At 38.2% G+C, this 25,707-nt stretch overlaps 1 protein-coding gene across 6 annotated transcripts in view; it reads left to right on the top strand.

Annotated features, from left to right (window-relative positions):
• ABCA12 (ATP binding cassette subfamily A member 12) overlaps positions 1-25,707 on the top strand; it is a 193,924-nt gene that overhangs the window by 114,400 nt on the left and 53,817 nt on the right. For all 6 annotated transcript variants that reach the window (XM_057745989.1, XM_057745991.1, XM_057745988.1 and 3 more), the window contains 11 exons: positions 497-812; positions 6,850-6,964; positions 12,992-13,321; positions 14,266-14,335; positions 14,424-14,558; positions 15,430-15,585; positions 16,855-17,041; positions 19,158-19,376; positions 20,556-20,752; positions 21,537-21,697; positions 23,093-23,329. In XM_057745989.1, the coding sequence (XP_057601972.1) occupies positions 497-812; positions 6,850-6,964; positions 12,992-13,321; positions 14,266-14,335; positions 14,424-14,558; positions 15,430-15,585; positions 16,855-17,041; positions 19,158-19,376; positions 20,556-20,752; positions 21,537-21,697; positions 23,093-23,329 (2,123 nt within the window). The remainder of the gene's footprint in view (positions 1-496; positions 813-6,849; positions 6,965-12,991; positions 13,322-14,265; positions 14,336-14,423; positions 14,559-15,429; positions 15,586-16,854; positions 17,042-19,157; positions 19,377-20,555; positions 20,753-21,536; positions 21,698-23,092; positions 23,330-25,707) is intronic.

The raw sequence follows: 25,707 nt of genomic DNA on the forward strand, positions 1-25,707 counted from the left end.
CATCCAGAACTCAGAAAAGTAGTCAGGGTGGAGGGAGGGCACTCTGTTGTCCTTAGAAATGAGAACCTTTCATGTAGTCAACCAACCATGTTGGTTGAGGAGCCTTCAATATGTATAATTTTGTTGGTGTGGTTAAAATTAAGACTGAAAAGGATTACATAGTTACAGAATGAAGCTGAGTCCATCCTCATAATCAGTCAAGATTATTCATTTTAGTGTGTGTGTGTGTGTGTGTGTGTTTAATTTCAGTAAGTGGCTTAGAGTGATATATTTAATCTGGCCAGTCAGTTTGTGATTATATTCTCAAACTCCTGCTCTGAATCTCTGAGGCTGTCACTTTCACTTCGCCATTTTTCCTGTAAATTAGCAGTCTGAACGTGCTGTCACATTACTAACTCGATTGCCTGCTTGGCTGCCCCCTGTGTGTACCCTCCAAACAATGAATAATGTCAACCATGAAATAACCTTTCTGATATTGTTGCCATTTTATTTTTAGGTGTTATTTTTCAGCTTCCTTCTAATAGAAGCCAGCACAGAAGCTATGACTCAGAAAACATCTCTCTTCCTCCTGTTGTAAAATATACCATCCGCATGAGTCTCAAGACCTCACAGACCACAAGAAGCATGAGAAACAAGATTTGGGCCCCGGGGCCACACAATTCTCCATCAAACAACCAGATCTATGGCAGAGCTTTTGTTTACTTACAGGATAGTATTGAAAGAGCAATCATTGAATTGCAGACTGGAAGGAACTCCCAGGAAATAGCAGTCCAGGTGCAAGCCATTCCTTATCCCTGCTATATGAAAGACAAGTAAGTCCATGTATTCTCAGGCATTTTAAATAATCAACCACTTTTTTGAGAATTCATTTCTTTTCATTCATTTACATGTGTCAGGTGAAAGGGATAACGTTCACCAAAGCTTTGTCAAATGCTTGTGTCCAGGGAAAGATCCACAGTATAGGGCACAGCTCACTGTAGCTAGCTGCTCATCGTTACCCAGATGATGCTAAAGTTCTTACCAAATGATCCATGTTTTCTTTATCATAATCCTTAGCCTTTCAAGTACTTTGGCCCCCAAATTAGGAGAGCTGAACTCCAGACCTGAGTGCATTGCTGCGTGAGTTTGATGTTACCCATTCACAACTGGTTTTACTTTTCTCTAGTCAAATGAGGATGTTAAACAAAACAATCTTAAGATCCCTTCCAACTCTCAAATTTAATTAGAAATATGTGAGTGGAGGGTCAGTTTTACAGAAAAAAATTTAATAAAACATATTATTGATCAACTCTCTAAGATAAATATTGTACTATCTGAAACTATCTTATGTATTCTCAGTCCACTTGGTTGGAAACTTTATCTAAAATGGTTTTGCTAAATCAACAAAAAATGTAAAGATCATGCTTTTAGACAATTGAATTTAAATAATCAGGAAATTTGCCAGTTGGGTAGCACTGAATGGTTTCTCCATCTACCACAATAAGAAAATAAGGTTTGGGGCTTCGTACGTGGCGCAGTGGTTAAGAATCTGCCTGCCAATGCAGGGGACATGGGTTTGATCCCTGCTCCAGGAAGATCCCACAGGCCGCGGAGCAACTAAGCCCGTGTACCACAACTATTGAGCCTGTGCTTTAGAGCCCGTGAGCCACAACTATTGAGCCCATGTGCTGCAACTATTGAAGCCCATGCACCTAGAGCCTGTGCTCCGCAACAAAAGCCACAGCAATGAGGAGCCCGCGCACCACAACAAAGAGTAGCCCCCACTCACCACAACTAAAGAAAGCTCACGCACAGCAAAAAAAAGACCCAACACAGCCAATAAAATAAATAAATAAATAAATTTATTAAAAAAAAGAAAATAAGGTTGAAGGACTAAGTTTTTCAAGCTCATTCTCCTACACAAAAGCTTGAGGCTGAATATTACTTTAAACAAATTGTATTTGTTATTCAGCCCAGTTATTGCAGTTTTTTTTTTAACTTTTTATTTTTTTGCAATAAACTGCATATATTTAGAGCGTACAATTTGGTATTCCAGTCTCCCAATTCGTTCCCCCCCCAACCCTCCCCGCTTTCCCCACTTGGTGTCCATATGTTTGTTTTCTACATTTGTGTCTCTATTTCTGCCTTGCAAACCGGTTGATTTGTACCATTTTTCTATAGTCCACATATATGTGTTAATATACAATATTTGTTTTTCTCTTTCTGACTCACTTCACTCTGTATGACAGTCTCTAGGTCCATCCATGTCTCTACAAATGTCCCAGTTTCATTGCTTTTTACAGCTGAGTAATATTCCATTGTATATATGTACCACATCTTCTTGATCCATTCATCTGTTGATGGACATTTAGGTTGCTTCCATGTCCTGGCTATTGTAAATAGTGCTGCAGTGAACATTGGAGTGCATGTGTCTTTTTGAATTATGGTGTTCTCTGGGTATATGCCCAGCAGTGGGATAGCTGGGTCATATAGTAGTTCTATTTTTAGTTTGGCAAGGAACCTCCATACTGTTTTCCATAGTGGCTGTATCAGTTTACATTCCCACCAGCAATGCAAGAGTGTTCCTCTTTCTCCACACCCTCTCCAGCATTTACTCTTTGTAGATTTTTTGATGATGCCCATTCTAACCAGTGTGAGGTGATACCTCATTGTAGTTTTGATTTGCATTTCTCTAATAATTAGTGATTTTGAGCAGCTTTTCATGTGCCTCTTGGCCATCTGTATGTCTTCCTTGGAGAAATGCCTATTTAGGTCTTCTGCCCATTTTTTGATTGGGTTGTTTGTTTTTTTGATATTGAGCTGGATGAACTGTTTATATATTTTGGAGATTAATCCTTTGTCTGTTGATTCATTTGCAAATATTTTTTCCCATTCTGAGGGTTGTCTTTTTGTCTTGCTTATAGTTTCCTTTGCTGTGTAAAAGCTTTGAAGTTTCATTAGGTCCCACTTATTTATTTTTGTTTTTATTTCCATTATTCTAGGCGGTGGATGAAAAAAGATCTTGCTATTATTTACATCGAAGAGTGTTCTTCCTATGTTTTCCTCCAGGAGTTTTATAGTGTCTGGCCTTACATTTAGGTCTTTAATCCATTTTGAGTTTATTTTTGTGTATGGTGTTAGGAAGTGTTCTAATTTCATTCTTTTACTTGTAGCTGTCCAGTTTTCCCAGCACCACTTATTGAAGAGGCTGCCTTTTCTCCATTGTATATCCTTGCCTCCTTTGTCATAGATTAGTTGACCGTAGTTTATCTCTGGACTTTCTATCCTATTCCATTGATCTGTATTTCTGTTTTTGTGCCAGTACCGTGCTGTCTTGATCACTGTAGCCTTGTAGTATAGCCTGAAGTCAGGAAGCCTGATTCCACCAACTCCCTCTTTCCTTCTCAAGATTGCTTTGGCTATTCGGGGTCTTTTGCATTTCCATACAAATCGTAAAATTTCTTGTTCTAGTTTACTGTGAAAAATGCCATTGGTAATTTGATTGGGATTGCATTGACTCTGTAAATTGCTTTCGATAGTATGGTCATTTTCACAATGTTGATTCTTCCAATCCAAGAACATGGTATGTCCCTCCATCTGTTTGTGTCGTCTTTGATTTCTTTCATTAGTGTCTTATAGTTTTCTGAGTACAAGTCTTTTACCTCCTTAGTTAGGTTTATTCCTAGGTATTTTATTTTTGTTGTTGCAATGGTGAATGGGATTGTTTCCTTAATTTCTCTTTCTGATCTTTCATTGTTAGTGTATAGAAATGCAAGCGATTTCTGTGTGTTAATTTTGTATCCTGCAACGTTACCAAATGCATTGATTAGCTCGAGTAGTTTTCTGGTGGCATCTTTAGGATTTTCTATGTATAGCATCATGTCATCTGCAAACAGTGACAGTTTTACTTCTTCTTTTCCAATTTGGATTCCTTTGATTTCTTTTTGTTCTCTGATTGCTGTGGCAAGGACTTCCAAAACTATGTTGAATAGTAGTGGGGAGAGTGGACATCCTTGTCTTGTTCCTGATCTTAGAGGGAATGCTTGCAGTTTTTCACCATTGAGAATGATATTTGCTGTGGGTTTGTCATATATGGCCTTTATTATGTTGAGGTAGGTTCCCTCTATGCCCACCTTCTGGAGAGTTTTTATCATAAATGGGTGTTGAATTTTGTCAAAAGCTTTTTCTGCATCTATTGAGATGATCATGTGGTTTGTATCCTTCAGTTTGTTAATGTGGTGTATCACATTGATTGATTTGTGTATATTGAAGAATCCTTGCATTCCAGGGATAAACCCCACTTGATCATGGTGGATGATCCTTTGAATGTGTTGTTGGATTCTGTTGGCTAGTATTTTGTTGAGGATTTTTGCAGCTAAATTCATCAGTGATATTGGTCTGTAGTTTTCTTTTTTTGTAGTATCTTTGTCTGGTTTTGGTATCAGGGTGATGGTGGCTTCATAAAATGAGTTTGGGATTGTTCCTTCCTCTGCAATGTTTTGGAAGAGTTTGAGAAGGATGGGTGTTAGCTCTTCTCTAAATGTTTGATAAAATTCACCTGTGAATCCATCTGGTCCTGGACTTTTGTTTGTTGGGAGATTTTTAATCACAGTTTCAATTTCATTACTCGTGATTGGTCTGTTCATATTTTCTATTTCTTCCTGATTCAGTCTTGGAAGGTTATACTTTTCTAAGAATCTGTCCATTTCATCCAGGTTGTCCATTTTATTGGCATATAGTTGCTTGTAGTAAAAAAAAAAAGAGAAAATAAGGTTGAAGGACTAAGTTTTTCAAGCTCATTCTCCTACACAAAAGCTTGAGGCTGAATATTACTTTAAACAAATTGTACTTGTTATTCAGCTCGGTTATTGCAGTTTATACACAACTCAGATGGGTCTGGATTTTTTTTTCTGTTTCTATCGATGCTTCTGTCTCCTTTGATTGGTTCAAGAGCTATAGCGGGGATTAGGTTGTGTAGCTGTTTGTGCAGCAGTGACACAAGACAGGCGAGGATTCCGTCAGCAGGTTGTCAAGGTTAACTACTTACTCTAGAAGCCAGTCAGGACCTTGTTGCCTAAACCATGCGTGAACTGCAGTGGCTTGCATGAATAGTAAAGACCTGTGGGTTCAATTAAATGAAAATTCTCATCTATTTTCCTGCTGACTTTTTCCCCTGGTAAATTTTAGTACCTAGGCTGATGGTTACCTGGATATTTCTTTTAAGAGTAAAGTAACTGTACTCTGCTTTCTTCATGGGAGTATGAACATAATACCTTAATGTACACACATGAATTCTTTGTTGCATACAAAGTGCTTTCACATGTATATCATTGCATTTGTTCCACCAAACAACCTCATAAAGTAAGAGCAGATATCAGCCACACTTTCCAGATGAAAAAATTGAAATCCAAGTAAATTGCCCAAAGTTGAATAGCTGGTACTGCACTGGTTTTAATTATAATCTCAGAACTTTCTCTTTCATACTGTACCAAACCTAAAATACACAATCTCTTGGAAGAAACATTTGTGGGGATTTATTATTAATGAATGAAGGCCTTTGCCTAATTCCAAAGCCAGAAACAGCATCAAGGCTGGACCTGATCCAAGACAAAATTCATTCAACAAATATTCAAGTGCTTTCCCTGTGCTAGACAGTTTCCCAGGAATCAAAAAAATTGGGTGTGGCCCCAACCCTCACTCCTCCCCCATCAAAAAATCCTTCATATCTCTGATGGTGATACACTTCTGATGCTAAAGTGAAAATGAATGATGGTGATGTCATGTTCCATTAATATCTGCATTTTTCATGAGGGATTTGAAGGTAATTCCTTGGCCTTATAGATTAAAAAGAAAATGGCCTTGGGACATTTCTGCAAGTGAAAGCTTCAGTGGAGCCTAATATGTAAAACAGACCAATTTAGAGTTTCTGTCATTGAAAACTACTCCTTTGCCTTAGCCCATAGTCTGTGGCTAATGTCAGAATCATGGTTCTTAGAGTGTGGTCTCCGGACCGGACCGCACCAGACTGGACCAGGCCGGACCAACAGCATCAGCACCACCTGGGAAGTTGTTTAAAATGCAAATTCCAAACCCTGTATCAGATATAGTAAATCAGAAGCTTATGGGTGGGGCCCAGAAATCTGTTTTAATAAGTCCTTCAGGCAATTTTGATGTGTGCTGAACTTTGAGAAACACTGCATTTGAACATTCAGGTATCATGGGCTAGCCATTCAGGAATATATTTGGGGCCCAGTGAAGTCTTCCAATGACCCTCTAGTTACCAGAAAAAACATTTCTATACTGTTTATGAAACAATCTCCTAGAGCATTATTTTGAGGAATCCAAGTTCTTTGCATTTTAAATCAAATGATTTTGAATTTTATTTTATTTCATTTTGGGAAATTTGGTTTAATAATAACTATGAGCTTCCAAAGAGTAGATAAATACAGTAATTTGAGAAGATGTAGCTTTTAGTTAGATAGACCAATCATCATCTAATTTTAAAGCTGCCTCTTAGATAAGAATTTAGTTTAGACAGAAGGGCTTAGATCCCTGAAGTTTATATAATAATTATTTTCATGAACAGGACATACTCAAACACCCTTTAAACAATTTGGCAATTTTATCTAACAATCCAGAACTATTTTACTCTTGAAGCATTACAGTAAGAAAATCATGTACCTACTGTTGTCAGGTTCACACTTCATAAATAAAAGAGTTGTGTTAATAATTATTCTCAATTTAAAAACAGGACTATAGTTTCAATGTAAGAGGGAGCGTGTTCTTTACATATTACATTCTGCAAGTGTGACATTCATTTTGGTCACTAGATTTTTGTTTTTATGTTTTTGTTTTTGTTTTTCCTTACAGCTTCCTAACCAGTGTCTCTTATTCTCTTCCAATCGTGCTCATGGTTGCCTGGGTTATATTTATAGCTGCATTTGTAAAAAAGCTTGTTTATGAAAAAGACCTCCGACTTCATGAGGTATGTTGAGAATCTCTTACTATAAATAAGTTCTACATGGATATAATTAATTACTATGATTTTCATTATACCTATGCAAACTCAGAAAGCCTGGCCCATACCTGGTGAATTAGATGGAAAAATATTTTACGAATCATTAAGGCAGCTGGTACGGCAATATTTTGTCTTCTCAAAAAGTTGCGTAGAAGTTATTTTATAAATGCTTCTGAAAAACTAAATCTGAATAATTCTGAATAAATTTATGATCCTAACAGTAATTTTCACCCAGGAAGTTACCTATAGAACTTAGGATTTAATGGAAGAATTTTAAATAATAACAATAATAACTATTAAGGCAGGAAAATTGCTGGCATAGTAACTAAATGAGTCCAAATGGAGATACAGATGATATAGATATAGATATAGATATAGATAGATATAGATATAGATATAGATGATATAGATATAGATTTGGACATGGACAGAGACATATGGCTTGTTTCAGCTCTCAAGAAGCAAATTCTCTTTCCAGTATACCTTGTCTCCTTCAGTTATCTCTCACTGACTTGTGATTTATAGAGACTAAGAATTTCATGTTATGCTACTGATTAGGTTAATAATAATACGATGAAAGACAGGACCTGGGATGTAAAGAATGATCTCTTCTTGAGCATATTCTTCATCATTATCCCCAAATTCAAAGTATCTTACTTCTTTTTAGAATTTATAAAAAAAAGCATTGTGTGATTTTTTGATTGCATTACAGTAGAAATTATTTTATCTGCTAATCCTGTAATGAGCCCATTCTTACACTCACTCATGAAGTGAAAAGATAGCAGAAACATTTCAAAACTGGAGAACAATAATTATTGCAAGGGCTGGCTGACAATCTGAAATAATGAGGTTAGAGTAACCTGTTAGCCCACTTGTGCTTTTCAGACTTACTTTGCCAATGCTTTAAGGCAATTGATTATTTCTCCTTACAAAGTAGAAATTACTGCTTCATGTTTTTGTTAGCTCAACATCACACTTCCAGGGTTGTCCTAGAGTTTGAACCTACAGTTCTTGCCTTTTCTGTTTGAATTCTGGGTGATCTTCAGCGGCATCTTTATATTTCAGTTATAATTTGGTAACAGTCTCATCAACTGGTTTGAGCCCCATTGTTTTCAGGACTGGGTACTATGTTTTCTTAACCCCGATTTAGAAACTCGAATCCATGCCCTGGATCATAGCTTTGGTTGCAAACTCATACCTTATATTTCCTTATTATTAAGTATATTACCTTATATTTCTCTGTCATGTTCCTGGTATGCAGAAGTGAATCTTTACAAATTAAAGAAAAACTTTGAAATAGAAAACTGTGATAGACACTGAGTTCTTTTCTACAGGAAAATAAATAACCTTAAAAACAGTAGAAACACACAGTAAATATGTGTGTGTGTATGTATGTATGTGATATATTATATATATATAATACATATATATGTATATGTAAAATACATGCATATTGTATTATTTTGATTTGGAAATAGTACTCCCTGGGGAATTCCGTGGCAATACAGTGGTTAGGACTCCATGCTTCCAGTGCAAGGGGCCCGGATTCGATCCCTGGCTGGGAAACAATGATTTTACATGCCACATGGCACAGCCAAAAAAAAAAAAAAATAGTACTCTCTAAATGCATCTATGGATGTCACCAAAAAATATCAAAGCACAGTAAAGAGGTTTTCTCAATAGAAGACATGAAAGACATTTTTAATGGTGAGCCAGTTTCTGTTTGGTAGCCCTGTGTCTTCATTTTGCAGGCATCTACTTTCAAAATTTAACTAGCTGGTCTTGGGTGGGGGGGTCAAAGCTATATAGTGTAAGATCACTGAACTTGGAATCAGAAAATAAGACTTTGAGTCCTCCAGTTCATATTCATTTGGGCCCAATCCCTTAAACTCTCTGAATCTTGTCATCTCTCTGAATCTTGTCATCTGGACTTCATTGAGCATTGCATTTCTAGAATATACTTTCTCACTGCCAGAACAGAAGAGGCATTCAATTACTCATTTTTTATCAATTCTAAGGTGATGATTTTTTTCTCATTTTAAAGCCTCTGAAATTGAGATGTATTTGATAGGGTATCATAATTTATTTGGCAGTGATTTTTCTTTTTTGGTGGCATGTAAAATAATGACACATCCTAAAATTAGCAGTGTCCTAAATTTAAAGGAATATGGTTTATTTGTGAGATGAGCTAATGGAAGCAGGTGTGGAATGAGTAGAATATTCCTAATGCCCCTGCTCAGCCTCCCTCCACTGCCGACAATTCTAAACTAACCACCTCCTTTTCAAAGATGAAAAAGCTGAACCAGGAAGTGAGAGGTGACTTGATGGAAACTATGGACTAGTCAATGGTAGATCTGGGTCTAGAACTCAAGTGCCTTGACTTCTGACCAATCCTTTGCCACATCAAAGCTACCTTCCCTCTCACAATTTTATTTTAGTAGCATAGACTCCTCAAGACTTTTGAAGATGATGGTGGTTAATCTCTTAGGTTACCAGAGACTCAAGATCACTTTTTAATATTATCATTTTTATGTTTACTAAGATCTAAAGCTGCCCATTCTCTACTTCCTTCTCATTCCAATTGGATAAAAAAGTAAAAAAACAAACAAACAAAAAAAAAAACCCAGCTTTTTCTTTCTGTATAGTTCTCACATCTAGGCAGAAAAACCAGGTCATTGCTAATTCAGTGAAGCCGTTCATCTTTCACCTTGTTATGGTGTGATTCTAGTAAACTTCTTTAACTTGTTAAAGAAATTTAGCACAAATATTAATGCCCAATAAGTTTATTGATAAAATTAAGCCTGTAGTTAAAAAAAAACTATTTCAAAATACCTTTCAATTGAGTTTTATTCTGCATTCTTTGCTTTTTAAAATTAAAATATTAAAACTATACAAAAGCTGATTTTGTATCACATGAAAGAGTTGTTTTTTACATAATGTTCTTGATTTTATGGTTAGTTTCATCTGTTGCTCTAATATAAGTCATTTATGGGGGACTTCATTATTTATATTCGTTTGGAGACAAAACTTTGGAGTTGTCCTCTCTCTCAGTTCAGACAGGTAACCTAAAATATCTGTGATCTGCAGAGAGATGACCAAGAATTATGCAAGAGTCTGTAGTCCTGCAGTGCTTCACTTGAGTTAATTTTTTTGTGTTGTCTTCTTTTTTTCTTGAATGCCAATTTACTCTTTTTTTATGTCTTCTTGGTATACAGTATCCATCCTACTAGTGAGAATTTGGAGTATTCCAAATAATGATCACAATATCCTTTATATCTTACTAAAAACAATAACATAAATATCTATAACAGCATATAAAATTTGAGGTAGAAAATGTTATTATTTCTTATTAACCAATGCTTGACATTTTTGTTGAATTGAATAAGGACATTGCTGTCAAGTAAATATATGTATATTTATGGTTTCTTTTCCTGATAACATTAATGTCAATCCCTGTGCATAAGGTTCTCTTGAACATGACACATTTATCCACAATCTTGCAGAACCTCTTTCTTCTCATTATTTTCTGCCGAGAACTAGAACAGATTTGACCAGTGTGCAGAGGGGTTTTCCTGAGCAACAGGTTATCAGATGTTGATGAATTGCTCCGGCAGGTCTGGGGGGCTTAGGACAAGTGACTCTGATCTATAAAGCCGGCACCGGAATCTGTCACTCTGAGGAGACACTGACAACGCCCACGACAGCTGGCCAGCTGTTCCCTGCGGGCGGCCCTCCATCAGCAACTCTGATCTTTTTGATTATGACAAACTTGGCAGTGAACCTGGATAACTTATGGGTGACTTACATGCTCTCGTTGCTTTTTCTCTTTATGAATAACAGCTGTTCTTCTCATGGCATAAAGTCCTGCCGTTTAACGTTGAAATTTGATGCCAGAATGTTAAGTAGTAAACACTTTTGGAAGCACCTAACCCGATCTGTTTTGATAAAAAGCAATGATCAGTCTCCAACTTTTACCAGCTCTTGGGAATAGAAATCTGATCTTGAGCCTTGAAAATTTCAAACTTACAGTGATAAACACCTTCAGTCCTGGTCTTCAGGTTCGCTAAATTATTTTTTAACAAGGCCACGGTTGAAGAATTTTCTAGACATATAAATGTCTTATACTGAAGCTATCCATTGTCAGGGAAGGAAAACACATTTATACATGAAGTCAGCTTTATTTCATGTCCTTGATGATGTCCTGGATATTTCATATCCACCTTGTAAAATATAATGACGTTGCCTCCTACTGACATACATTGCTGTGGGGGGGGGGGGGGAGCAGATTTTTTTGTATAGGCCACATGAAATTAAGTGGTGAATATCAGCTTTGGGGTAATTATATGGGTTCTATAACTCCCCATTTACTTACATTCAAATAGGCATTAAACTCAGTAAAAAACATCAAAACACAAATAACTCGAAAGTCACCAAAAAACTAGTGAATATCTCTGAAATGAAATCATCAAATATGACACAGTAATTTCTCAAATGGGGTGGGGTGCAGAGAAAGAATTACTAAAATAAGATCTATGAGATCTTTTTCACACCAAAATGTAATTTTCTTTTCAATGATACATACATAGCAATTGGAGAAAATCTTCCATAGTGAATCTTCACTCCATGCTGATTTTTTTATTTTGACCCACACATTTATTCCTATGGAAACATAGATTGAATCTTTACTGGAAAGGGCGGCAGGGTCTGGGAGGAGAGGAGCAATAAGAGAGAAGAGGGTGAGAAAGAGGGCAAAGTTAAAAGGAAAAGTCACGGGAATGCCTCAGTGGTGATTAGCTTAAGGCCCACAGCTTAGACTATTGGCAGTCAGGTAGCTGTTTCCATGGTAACAACCAGAGCAGCAGAGTTATCAAAATATGATAAATTGCAAAGGCAGAAAGTAAAATTCACTATTTTGCTTGTAGAGTAAAAGATTTGGCACAATCCCCTATTTTTTTTCCTCCTAAACAAGTTAGGTTTAAAGGGGGAGGGCACTGAAAATCCTTGATTTTACAAAAAATACTGGATTATAAAACTGTTAGTGGAACATTTCTTTTGCTTTTTTTCTTTAAATGGAATTTAGATTCATAAGCTTAACATTAATCAAGAGTTGTTAAAACTAGAAACCAGGTACAAGTTCAAGTCACCAAATTCAAGGCACCCAAGGTTCTGGGGACTTCAGATCTTTCAGAATCCTTTTGAGTTAATGCACAAAATGCTGGTCTGTTTTTCTACCTTGGTGGAATGCCTTGACCTCTAGGTATATCACTGAGTTATTAAAGAATATTGAGAGAAAGAGGTATAGATTATCTGAGGTACATGAATTCATTTTGGGTGCATGGACATCTTTTTGGAAAACAAAGATGACAAACCTGAACTAGATTGCCAGTGATTTTAAGGTTGGGGATGTTATGCCAAAAGGCAGAAACTCCCCTTCCAAAGTTTGCATGTTTTAAATTCTTAAGAATCAGGTCTGTTCTGTTTCTCTCAGGAATATGAATACTGATTGTGTTGTTCACTAATGTTTAGTAAAAATACCTTGGAGTTTTATTATCTCAGTCCCTACACTGAATTTGAAATAAACCATGGGTTTTCACCAGCTTGAAATATCCATGCCTGCACAAATGTCAAATTCATGTTGTAAAATTATGCAGGGGATACTGTAAATTTTGATGATCTATTCTAAACTAGTTTAATCTGGAGACATCACTTAGATACCAGCTATAAAATGAAATTGTCAAAAAACAAAAACTTCACCACCCAAATCATTCATTATATCAGGGCACTCTGGGAGCATATAGTCTAAGAGAGGCTGGAATAAATGATCATATTAATTTCACATAGCAAGCATGGGCAAATACTAGACTTAGATAAATCATTCATATACCTAGTTTCATGTATGAAGAGTCTCATGGACATTTTGGAATGATACAGGAATAATTGTTATTCGAGAACGTATTCGTTTAAAAAGCAACTAACACTTTTTTCTTTTTACAGTACATGAAAATGATGGGTGTAAACTCCTGCAGCCACTTTTTTGCCTGGCTCATAGAGAGTGTGGGATTTTTACTGGTTACCATCATCATCCTCATCATCATACTCAAGTTTGGCAACATTCTTCCTAAAACAGATGGGTTCATTTTGTTCCTGTATTTTTCGGACTACAGCTTCTCAGTTCTTGCCATGAGCTATCTTATTAGTGTCTTTTTCAACAACACCAACATTGCAGCTCTGATCGGAAGCCTCATCTACATCATTGCCTTTTTTCCATTTATTGTTCTGATCACAGTTGAGAATGAGTTGAGCTATATGATGAAAGTATTCATGGTAAGTCAACTGTCACAACTGAATGGTCAGGGTGTGAAAGGAATGGACCTTTTTTGGTGTGTTTAGGCTCTCAAACTGAAAGTACACTTATCTAAATATAAAATTTCAGTGATTGCAAAATATGTATAACTGTCCTAGTGAAAGTCAGGTCTTCCTACATCATCTACCATACAAGCATAAGACTATGAAAAGAAAACTTTTCCTCCACGGTTCCTAAAACCATAATATGTGATGCTATTAAGAGATGGTACCTGAAGAAAGAACAGATAAAATATAATACATCAAATTTTTAAGATCATCAAGAATTCTGACTTCTCTTTGGCCCAATTCCTTAAATATCTTAGAGCCTCTATTACTGGCCTTATTCTCATATATGAATAATTCTCTTGGTTTTTATGACATATAACATACAGACATAAAGAGAAATGCACTGACAGCATATAATCAATTTTGAACTCTTTTCTGCTTTTTCAATTCAAAGTACTAAATTAGAGAAGTTTAACGAAAGCATTGTTTACTGACTTTGAAATTTTGAAAGCAGAAGTAAACCTCATTATTGACTGAGAGGCATATTAAAACTTTGCTGTCTGTGAAAATAGAAAGTGATAAATAACTTTCATTTGACATTGACCACTTTGGGTTTAAACAACACCTAAATTTTTAATTTGTTACATTATAAGTAATAAGTTTAGATATATATTTCGGATTTTTGACAAATATTTTCCAAGTTACAATTTTCCTGCTTTTGTTTTCTGCTATTTCCTCTCCTCTTCTTCCAGAGTTGTAACATGCTTGGTAAGGGACCTCTGTGTTTTAAATATGCTTAGAGAGTTAGTGTCTGTTTTATCCATTTAAGTGCCCAAAGTTTTAAATATGTTAAGATCCCTCTGAGCGAACCTTATGCAACCTACAAGAACTGTCACTGCCGTTGATTTTCTTCACAGAGCCTGCTGTCCCCAACAGCTTTCAGTTATGCAAGTCAGTACATTGCACGCTATGAGGAGCAGGGCATTGGTAGGTTCACTTTCTTTACAACTGGATTTTATCTTTCACACCTGCAATCTGTCTCACAGAAGAATAAATCTATGTGTTCACTTCTTAGGTCTTCAGTGGGAAAATATGTACAGTTCCCCAGTTCAGGATGACACCACTTCGTTTGGCTGGCTATGCTGTCTCATCCTAGCTGACTCTTTCATTTATTTCCTTATTGCTTGGTATGTCAGGAACGTTTTCCCAGGTACGAACATGCTTCCTATAGATACATGCTTTTTTATGGTTATATATTATATTTATTATAAATCTGCTAATATATACTTTCTAATATTTTATTTGCCATTTATCATCTCCAAAAAGAAACACTTAAATCCCAAAACTAACCCAGATTTTCCAGGATGAGATAATGCACTGTTGAGTTTTTTCTCTGACATTCCTTTAAAGGGTAAAGTGAATTAAGGAGCATGGAGTCCAGTCTTTCCAAATGGGAGTACAAGAGATTATAAGGCAAAAATCAAGTCTCCTAATGCTAAGGAAAATTTATCCTGTTCTAATGGAACAAGACTAGTGGGATTCTCCTCCTAGGTCTCAAGTGGTCAACATGCTCAGGAGTTTTTTCCATTAAACCTTATTTATACTTGTACATTTTTGGTACTATAAATGAATAAAAGACTATTATCCTATTGCAGTTATATAAAATTTCTGTAGAAGAGAAATACGTAGAGACAGCTGATCAGTGATCGCCTGTGACTTGGGTTAAAAGTATGGATTATCTGAAAGGGCATGAGAGAACTTTTTGGAGTTAGTGGAGTTTTTGGATTGTGGTTATGGCTGCACAACTTTATTTACTAGAAATCATCACACTCCACACTTATAATGATCAGATTTTATAGTATATAACTATACGCAATGAAGGTGTTTAAAAAAGAAAGAAATTTTGAAAAAGCTATCTTTTTTTACTTTATTTTGGAAACTGAAACCACTTTAGTGTTATATAGTGTCAAAAAAAATGAAACTACTTACCAAACACTATATAGTAAGTACTCAGTTAGCCTCTGATGCTTAATGTTAACAACCAATTAATAATTACTTTTCCTAACATATTTTTGTTACAGGTACATATGGTATGGCAGCTCCGTGGTATTTTCCATTCCTTCCTTCCTACTGGAAGGAGCGCTTTGGATGTGCAGAAGTGAAGCATGAGAAAAGCAATGGCCTTATGTTTACTAACATCATGATGCAGAACACCAACCCATCTGTCAGTAAGACAAGTAGGTCAACAACATGCATTATTATGAGAGAAGTGATATAAACTTTACATGACTAGTGATTTTAATTATGTTTTTCTAGATGGCAAAATTATCATCCTTTTAGTCATGGATGAATATGTCTCCACATATGTGTTTGGACTCTTAGGGAGATTAAATTGTGGCTTTTTCTGGGCTCATTAGCTCAGTTGGTTAGCATATGGCGCTAATTAGGCCAAGATTGCAGATCCCTTTGTGGTCAAGTTACACTCACACAGAGAAAAATTTTGTTCCTCGGCCCCAGTCTGCACCCCTCACTCCAGCCATCTGTCACTAGTCATAAGGAGTAACCAAGTAACAAGTATGAATAATTTAGCATAACCATCACCAACACTGAACAAACAGTTTAAGGCTCATGTCTTACTGACGTTGGGTGAGCAGTGTCAGCTTTATAAAGTAAGGATGGCCTGTGTAAGTGGTCCTTTGGTGATGCCTGAAGGAAATGTAGAGAGAAATTAATGAACCGAGCCTGTAAACCACAGATTTGAGTGAGCCTTGTCACTGTAGACATTTATTCCATAAGTAGGTATCATCCTGTCCAATTGGAGGAGCAACCTTAAAATTGTGTTTGGAATATTTGAGATCTGTTGAATAGAGGAGAATTCATTATTAAGATACCATATTCAGAGACTTTTTCTGACAGAGAAGGGCAGCATAAACCTTAGAGTGTGGTTCCAACACTCTCGTTCTTTTTTTTTTTAATTTATTTAAATTTATTTTATTTATTGGCTGCGTTGGGTCTTCATCGTTGTGCATGGACATTTCTCTAGTTGCACAAGAAAGGTCTACTCTTGGTTGCAGTGCACAGGCTTCTCATTGCCGTCGCTTCTCTTATTGCGGAGCATGGGCTCTAGGTGTGCAGGCTTCAGTAGGTGTGGCACATGGGCTCAACAGTTGTGGCTCACGGGCTCCAGAGCACAGGCTCAGTAGTTATGGTGCACGGGCTTAGTTGCTCCGTGGCATGTGGGATCTTCCTGGGCCAGGGATCGAAACCATGTCCCCTACATTGGCAGGCAGATTCTTAACCACTGCACCACCAGGGAAGTCCCTCTCATTCGTTTTTGAAACAAGTAAGAAGGCTGAAGACTATAATAGATCATTTATTTCTGGAATTATTTTTTACTTTGAGGCTTGTGTTTTTATAGTCTTCAATTTTTAATTAAGGAGAAGTCTAATTTTGGCTGCATTTTTCTTCCTTGTGAGCTAACAACTCTTTTCTTGATTTCTTTCCAGGTCCTGAATACATGTTTCCCTCCAACACTGAGCCTGAACCTAAAGATCTCACAGTTGGGGTTGCCCTGCATGGGGTCACAAAGATTTATGGCTCAAAAATTGCTGTTGATAACCTCAATCTGAACTTTTATGAAGGACATATTACTTCATTGCTGGGGCCCAATGGAGCTGGGAAAACTACTACCATGTATGTTACTTTTCAACACTTAGGTGTCATGGAAGCGTTACTTAATATTTCCTCACTTCTTTCATAAAAAATAAAGTTGTTACAGCTCCTAGGTGGATTAAGATAGCTCAACTTGTTTACTGTAAGATGGAGTCTAAATCAGAGGTCCACATTGTGAGCTCAGAGTCCAGGTCAGACCTACCAGATAGGTTTACTTGGTCTACCTAATATTGCCCTACTAGTACTTCTTAAAATTTTTAATTTCAGTGCCAATATTTAAAAGTGGGAGAGTTTTCCAATAAAAATAAATATTCCTGCCATCTCTTAGATAATAAGAAGTTCTGGCAACACTGGATCTACAGGCTTGGGTAGAGACAATTGTTCAGGGCTTATTTGTAACTGTTCTCAAAGGGGGCATCTACTTTCTGGTTCATCCCTGGTCCCCACCAATATTTACTGCCTCATATATTCAGTCTGTTTCATTTATTTGAATTTTTATTCTGGCCTGTGTACCAGTTTGGGTTCACAAACTTTGGTATAAACACACTCAGCCCCAGCTGCTCTATTACGGAACCCTTGCCTTGATTCAGGAAGAAAGAAAAGAATCACCAACTATCAGATATAGATCAAAAAGTCCACAAGTGGTACATGGGCTGTTCTTTCTCTCTCTTCATTTAACTAGCATTTTCCTGTGTTCTAATGGAGAAAAGATTCAAATGTTTTTAAAGTGACATTGTTTTGAATTTTTTTCTGTGACTCACCTCCAGTGCTCCACTAGGCTCAGCTTGAAGTCACCTCTAAGATGCTGTTGGTGCTCTAACCCTTATTTGAGAAAAAGTGTCCGTTGTCAGATATGCTATTTGGTATCATCATGAGTAAACTCAGTGACTGCCAAAACATGTACAAATTAATCTTTAGTAAAAAAAAGGGAACAAAGGAAAGTTACGAAATGAGCGAACATGCAGCTGCTCTCATTTATATGACCTGTTTCAATTCAGAGTTGGCTTTTTAGTGAGAATACAATGCTTAAAGTATAAGATTTCTAATAGACAATAAGAGGGCAATGAAGAAGATTTTGAAGAGGCTATAATTTTAGCTGAGAAAGTTCCCATTTCAGCTTTCTGAATGTAAAGAATCTATAGAGAAATAGGTTATTTGATTTTAATGTGTTTTTATGTCAAGAATTGCATATTATATTGAGTCCCTATTTAATCAGCAATAGTCGTTTAAGATCTATTATGTGTAAAACACTAGTTAGGTACTGAGAGTAGTGAGAAAACAAGTCCTTTCCCTGACCTCATGGAGCTTACATTTTAGTGGAGAAGATGGATATTAAATAACTGCCCAGGACTTCCCTGGTGGTGCAGTGGTTAAGAATCCGCCTGCCAACGCAGGGCACATGGGTTCAATCCCTGATCAGGGAAGATCTCACCTGCCGCAGAGCAACTAAGCCCATGTGCCACAACTATTGAGCCCATGTGCCGCAACTATGGAAGCCCACATGCCTAGAGCCCGTGCTCCACAACAAGAGAAGCCACAGCAATGAGAAGCCCACGCACCACAATGAAGAGTAGCCCCTGCTCGCTGCAACTAGAGAAAGCCTGCGAGCAGCAGTGAAGACCCAATGCAGCCAATAAATAAATAATTTTTAAAAAAGAAAGTAAATAACTTCCCAGGTTACTGACCATCTGAAATATTATGAGGAGTTTTGTAGGTGAGAATATTTTTGTCACAGGGTAAAGTAAGGGACTGATAATGGCCAAAGTTCCTGTGGAAAACAGAAATTTGAGGCTTAATGCCCTGTGGGTACTACCTGATGCCAGGGAAGTGCTGGAGTTTGCTAAGGAGGGAGTGCATTTGCAATGAAAAGGCACAGCCGTTTCTGTCATCACTGCCACCACCACCCCACCACCATCACCATCATCATCACGTAGTGTTTCTATAACACTCTAAATTATTAGAAGCTTAAAAGTAATTTTAATTTTCATTCCCAGTTAATCCCATTTTACTTCATAGCTTGACCTGGCCTAGGAAGATACACTCTAACATTGTTTTGCTAACAACTGAGATATGTTTAGTCCTAAAATCTAGCTCAGAGTCTTGGTGTACACCGAATTCATGGTTTCTTCATTTCCAGCTCCATGTTGACCGGGCTGTTTGGGGCCTCAGCAGGTACCATCTTCGTTTATGGAAAAGATATCAAAACGGATCTACACACCGTGCGGAAGAACATGGGGGTGTGCATGCAGCATGATGTCTTGTTCAGTTACCTCACCACCAAGGAGCACCTTCTCTTATACGGCTCCATCAAAGTTCCTCACTGGACCAAAAAGCAGTTGCACGAGGAAGTGAAAAGGTCAGATATGGCAGGAATGAGAGCACGTGTTGGTAGCTCCTCTCAAAAAGAGGTCAAGCTATAGTAATAATACCAGTAGGAAACATTTTCTCAGCAAATAATTGTTTTCAGTTTTTCTACTTTTCTAGTATTGTATACATTTAAGGACACTATCCTCTCCAGCCAGTTGCTATACTGGAATTGTTTAACTGTCTTCATCTCTGCCTCCCATATTACCCCCAGTCCTCTGTTTCTAATCTCTGTGGCTACCGTACTGATCTTAACTGGACTCTCGGCTTCTACTTTGCCTTGTACAGTCTGTTTTTCAAAGAGCAGACAAGGTGACCATTTTAAACTGCAGATCAAACCAGGTCACACCTCTGTCAAAACCTTCTAATAGCTTCTCACCACACTCAGTGTGAAACTCAGGAATGTTCTTATCAAGGCCTATGAGACACTTCCTGACCTGCCCCCAATCCTTTTGATTTCATTTCCTTCTGCTTTTCCCCGTTCACTTTGCTCCAGGCACACTCACCCAGGTGCACACTTGGTTACGCTAGGCCTGCTGCAGCCTCAGGGCTTCCCATGTTCCCTGTACGTAGAGCAGCCTTCCCCAGACAGCCCTTTTACTTACTCCTCCACCTTCCTGGTCTCTGCTCAAACATCAGCTTCTCTGAGGGGACCACCACGTGTAAAATAAATGCCCAAAATAGCACAGCCCAGACACTCATCTCATATACCCTGTGTTTTTTGTTTTTTTATTGCACTTATCACCAAATAGTATATTATAAACTTACTTGGGAATTTGTTTATTGACTGAATGTCTCCTGCATTCCCCCTGATACACACACACTAGGACATAATCTCCTTATGAGTTTGGAACGTTATCTGCTCGATGGTTTTCCAGGCCATCTAAAACACAGTCTGGCAGAAGACAGGCAGGCACTCTATAAATATTTGTCAAATGAATGAATAAAATAATGAGCCATATATTCCTTGTGTTGTTTTCTGAGTATTAATTTTATACCTCCAGCTAGATGATAAATAACAGAAAACTGTATCATGAATCCTCAATAGTTCACCTTGCTGAGCACGTAATAGTTTCTTAGTGAATACCTCTCATTTAGGGTGCATTTTGTATTTTTCCAATATTTAGATTTTCTGTCTGTAAAAAATAACCGCTAGACATCATTTTTTAAGGACTTTAAAAGATACTGGACTGTATAGCCATCGTCATAAGAGAGTTGGAACGTTGTCAGGAGGAATGAAGAGGAAGTTATCCATATCCATAGCTCTTATTGGAGGATCGAGGGTGGTGATTTTGGATGAACCATCCACTGGAGTTGACCCATGCTCTCGCCGAAGTATATGGGATGTTATATGCAAGAACAAAACTGGTATGAGTGTCTTCTTATAACTTTTCCAACCAACGGTCATAATTTTGCCCTCTGGAATGCACGCAAACAAGTTGACGCCTTTTCTGTTTATAATCTCCATTAAACATCGGCGGTGTGCTCTTCCTTTTCCCAGGTCTTCTCTTCTCCCAGCTAAATTTCTGGATCGATTAGTTAATATCTATGCAGTGCCCACAGTGAATTGAACACATAACTGGCCTTTTTGAGAGCATGCAAATCCAACAGAAGTTCCAAATTCTGCCTACAGGAGCTTAGAATCTAATTAGAGATACCAAACATACACAAACGAAAATAAACTGAAAACAGACTAAATAAGTGCTAACAGGATGTGAAGCAAAGGAGCAATCAGAGTGGAGTGGATTAATCAGAGACGAATATTCAAAAAGTCTTTAAAATTACTGCTTTTTCATAGTGAAGAAAGGAAGGGAGGGAGGGAGAGAGAGAGAATGAGAGTAGAGCCAAGGGAACAGACTTAAGGGATTAGGAGGAGTTGCCCCCACTCCCGAGTACGGACATTCAGCCTTACAGCATAACAAATGTGTATTTGCCACCAACTTATAAGAAAAACACCCCCAGATGTTTAGGAATACCCCTTCAGAATGTCTCTGTGATCATTTTGGAAGCTTCTTCTGATCAGTTTTTCAGTTAGCTCATAAAACATGACTCTCCTCCTCATAAATCACAGGATTGCTTGTGCTAACTCAATATAACTTGGAGACTGTAGCTTCATTTTTCATTCTCGGTTGTTCTCCTCTGCATTTTCAAGCCAGGACAATCATTCTGTCGACACACCACTTGGACGAGGCTGAAGTGCTGAGTGACCGCATTGCCTTCCTGGAGCAGGGTGGGCTGCGCTGCTGCGGGTCACCATTTTATCTCAAGGAAGCATTTGGGGACGGATATCACCTCACACTCACCAAGAAAAAGGTTTGTAGGCGAGAAGACATACCTTATAATGGGGTCATAAATTAAGTTTTGTATGAAATAGAAGCAGAATCTGTCCAACTGTATTCATTGCTAAAATTCATTATTAATGTGTTAGATTCATGTTTCTCAAACTTGAGCGAGTTTCAGAACCACTGAAGGTCTTGGTTAAACCCAAATTTCTGGCTCCACCCCCGAGAGTCTCTGATTCAGTAGATCTGGGACAGGGCTCAAGAATTTACTACATTTCTACCAAAGTCCACATCAGCCCATGTGATGCTGATGTTACTGGTCTGGGCTTGCACACTGAGAACCAAAGTGCTACATAAAAGAAAGGTCTATACCTAAGGTTACTGATGGAGGATCCGCCTGGTAGTCTCCCTAGCATTTCAGCCTCTAAGGCTAAAAATTAGATTTTCTGCTCTATGAAAAGCAAATGAAGAGAATATGCAGTCCTGTGTTCACTTTCTGATCACTGTTCCTCGACTGGCAATGTGGAGACTAATTCAGACAGGATAGTGGTGCTTTCACATTTCTGAAGAACAAAAATGCTTAGTAAGGCTCCCTATACCACTAAAATAACATGGGTATCAATACTGTGCAAGACGTATATGCTATTAGAAAGGTTTTGACTGCTATCATTTATTTTATATCTGATCATCCAGATGTGACTTCCAAAATATAAAAAGCAGTGCATTGTTATATTCATTAATTCATTCAAAAATGTATGTATTAGGTGCATATGATGCCTTAATATGTGCCCAAGACACTCTTCTAGGCACTGAGGCTACAACAGTGAACTGATGATATTAAGCTCTCTGCCCTCATGGAGTTTATATTCTGATGGAGTGTGGGGAATTCAGGTGGTAAAATTGATAAGTATATTATTTAGAATATTAGCAGGTGATAAATGCTATGGGTAGAATAAAGCAGAGGAAGGGGCATGGGGAATGCTGGGTGGGGCCATTTTAAGTAGGGTAGTAAGAGAAGGGGTCTCTGAGAAGGTGACAGTTGAGCCATGAGTTGAGGCCAGGCAGACAGTGAGCCATGTCACTAACTGGGGCAAAGGAACAAGTGCAAAGACCCCGAGGAGGGAGCATGCCTGAGCCTGAAGCATGGGACAGCAGGAAGAGTCTGTTGTCGCGGGTGTGGAGCACGTGAGAGGGAGAGGGAGGATGTTGGACAAGGAGGTTGGAGAAGGGAGAGGGGAGCCAGTAGAATAGTGACTTATAGGGAACTATAGGGACCCCAAGTGGGACAGGGAGCCACAAGAGGAGTGATGTGTTACCTGGCATAGGTCTGAGCTGGCCTAGAAGAACACACCACCCTCTGACTGGGGCCTTTGGGCACTACAGTGTAAAGACAAGGGAGTGTTTAACTTCTCTTTTTTGTCTCTAGAGTCCAAATCTAAATGCAAGTACAGCATGTGACACGACAGCCGTGACAGCAATGATCCAATCACATCTCCCTGAAGCCTACCTCAAGGAGGACATCGGGGGAGAGCTTGTCTATGTGCTTCCTCCATTTAGCACCACAGTCTCGGGGACCTATCTTTCACTCCTGAGAGCACTGGACAATGGCCTGGGTGACCTCAACATCGGGTGCTATGGCATCTCAGATACCACTGTGGAAGAGGTACACCTGGATATTTCCTTTTTGCTTAAAGCTGTCTAACTTACTGTTCCCTTAGAATAAATATGAATAGTCCTTTTTAAAAAGAGAAGAAATATTTAAAAATAAACATTTCAAGAAGTAAAGGGAACTAAAAGTAAAGATGCTTTTGATTACAAAAAACTTAAAAATTAAAAAAAACATTTTACAAAATCAGAAAATCTTAAAATTATCTTGATACCATTCTTATGTAAGACTGACTTCTAAGAATAGACATGTTGTTTCCCTTAGAGAACACGTATCTTTTACATACAAATATGTTCACTTAAAGTCCCTCTCAAAAATGTTCGCTTAAAAGTCATACTTACTTGTCTCGAGTGGCAACCAGGGGCAGAGGAAAGACCTCAAAAGATTCCAGCCTGAAACCAACACACTTGACCACGCCTGGGGAGGGAAGTAAATCAGTCGTTGCCCAGAAAAAACTCAGAATAAAGGCAAAAAGAGTTCTTCAGATCATTTTCCTGACCAACTTCCTCAGAGGCCGTATCTCATAAGTGTTCCAGAAACTGAAATGGATCTGAGGCAAGCATGTACCCTTTGATGCTGCAGGCTGTGCTCCTGTATGCTGCCCCGTGTGTCTCTCTGCTCCACTCCAGCACAGCAGCTCAGCAAGCCCCAGGATACCTCCCTCTGATGACAGTCCTTCCTCCAGATCTGTCCACCCTTTGCAGCCTCCCTTCCCCACCCCACACTGCTGCTGGAACTCATGGAAAAAACAGAGAGAAGAAAGATGGCAGCAAAGCAGAAGGACGTGGAATGCATCCCTCTCCACAGATGCATCAGGAATACAACAAAAGAGGCAATAATTCCCACAGAGAACCAGCTGAACATCAGCAAATGACCTCAGACACCAGAAAGGACTTCAAAGATCCCGACATAACTGGGACAAGGAACCTCTGAAGTCTGGACTACTCCATCAGAAGTCAAATAGGAGGCTCTGGGGAGGGAGCACTGAATCCGGGATGCTAGACTACTAGGGAGTCCTCAGACACAGGGAAGATTAACTGCAGAGAACTCTCACAGAGCCCTGTATCAGAGTCTAAGACTCGGCTTCATCCGACTGTCTGCAACTGCCAGTGCTGGACACCACACACCAAACTACAAACAAGATAGGAACACAAACCCACCCATCAGCACACAGACTACCTAAAGCCATATTAACCTCACAAATACCCTAAAACACACCACCTGACACAGCCCTGCTCATCAGAGAGAAAAGATACAGAGCCACACACCGGAAAGCAGACACCAGACCCCCCTACAAGGAAGCCTACTCTAAGACACTGGACAAACTCCACCACAGGGAGCAGAGGGCAGAAACAAGAGAAATTACTATGAGGCAGCATAGGGAAAGGAGTCAGCAAATCCTATAAATTAGACAAAATGAGAAAACAAAGAAACACCATGCAGGCAAAGGAGCAGGAAAAAACCCCACAAGACCAAATAAATGAAGAGGAAATAGGAAAACTGCCAGAAAAAGAATTCAGAGTAATGATAGTAAAGATGATCCAAAATCTCAATAACAAAATACAGGAAACAATTAATAAGGACTCAGAAGAACTAAAGAGCAAACAAACAGTAATAGAACAAAATAACTGAAATTAAAAATACTCTAGATGGTATAAACAGCAGACTAACGGAAGCAGAAGAACAAGTGAGTTGGAAGATAGAATGGGGGAAATAACTGCCACAGAGCAGGAAAGAGAAAAAAGAATAAAAAGAATGGAAGACAGTCTCAGAGACCTTGGTGACAACGTTAAGCATACCAAGGTTCAAATCATAGGCATCCCAGAAGAAGAAGAAAAAAAGAAAGGGCCTGAGAAAATATTTGAAGAGGTTATAGTGGAAAACTTCCCCAACATGGGAAATGAAATAAGGAATCAAGTCCAAGAAGCACAGTGAGTCCCGTACAGAATAAACCCAAGGAGAAATACACTGAGGCACATATTAATCAGACCAATGAAAATTAAACACAAAGAAAAAAATATTAAAAGCAACAAGAGAAAAGCAACAAACAACATATAAGGGAAAACCCATAAGGATAACAGCTGATCTTTCTGCAGAAACTCTGCAGGCCAGAAGGGAATGGCAGGATATACTGAAAGTCCTGAAAGAGAAAAATCTACAGCCAAGAATGCTCTACCCAGCAAGAATCTCATTCAGATTCGACAGAGAAATCAAAAGCTTTACAAAGAAGCAAACATTAAGAGAATTCAGTACCACCAAAACCAGCCTTACAACAATTGCTAAAGGAACTTTTCTAAGTAGGAAACACAAGAGAAGGAAAAGACCTACGAAAAGAAACCCAAAACAAGAAAATGGTAATAGGAACATACATGTCA

The sequence above is a fragment of the Hippopotamus amphibius genome, chromosome 8 (assembly GCF_030028045.1).
Source record: "Hippopotamus amphibius kiboko isolate mHipAmp2 chromosome 8, mHipAmp2.hap2, whole genome shotgun sequence".
Lineage (NCBI taxonomy): Eukaryota > Metazoa > Chordata > Mammalia > Artiodactyla > Hippopotamidae > Hippopotamus > Hippopotamus amphibius.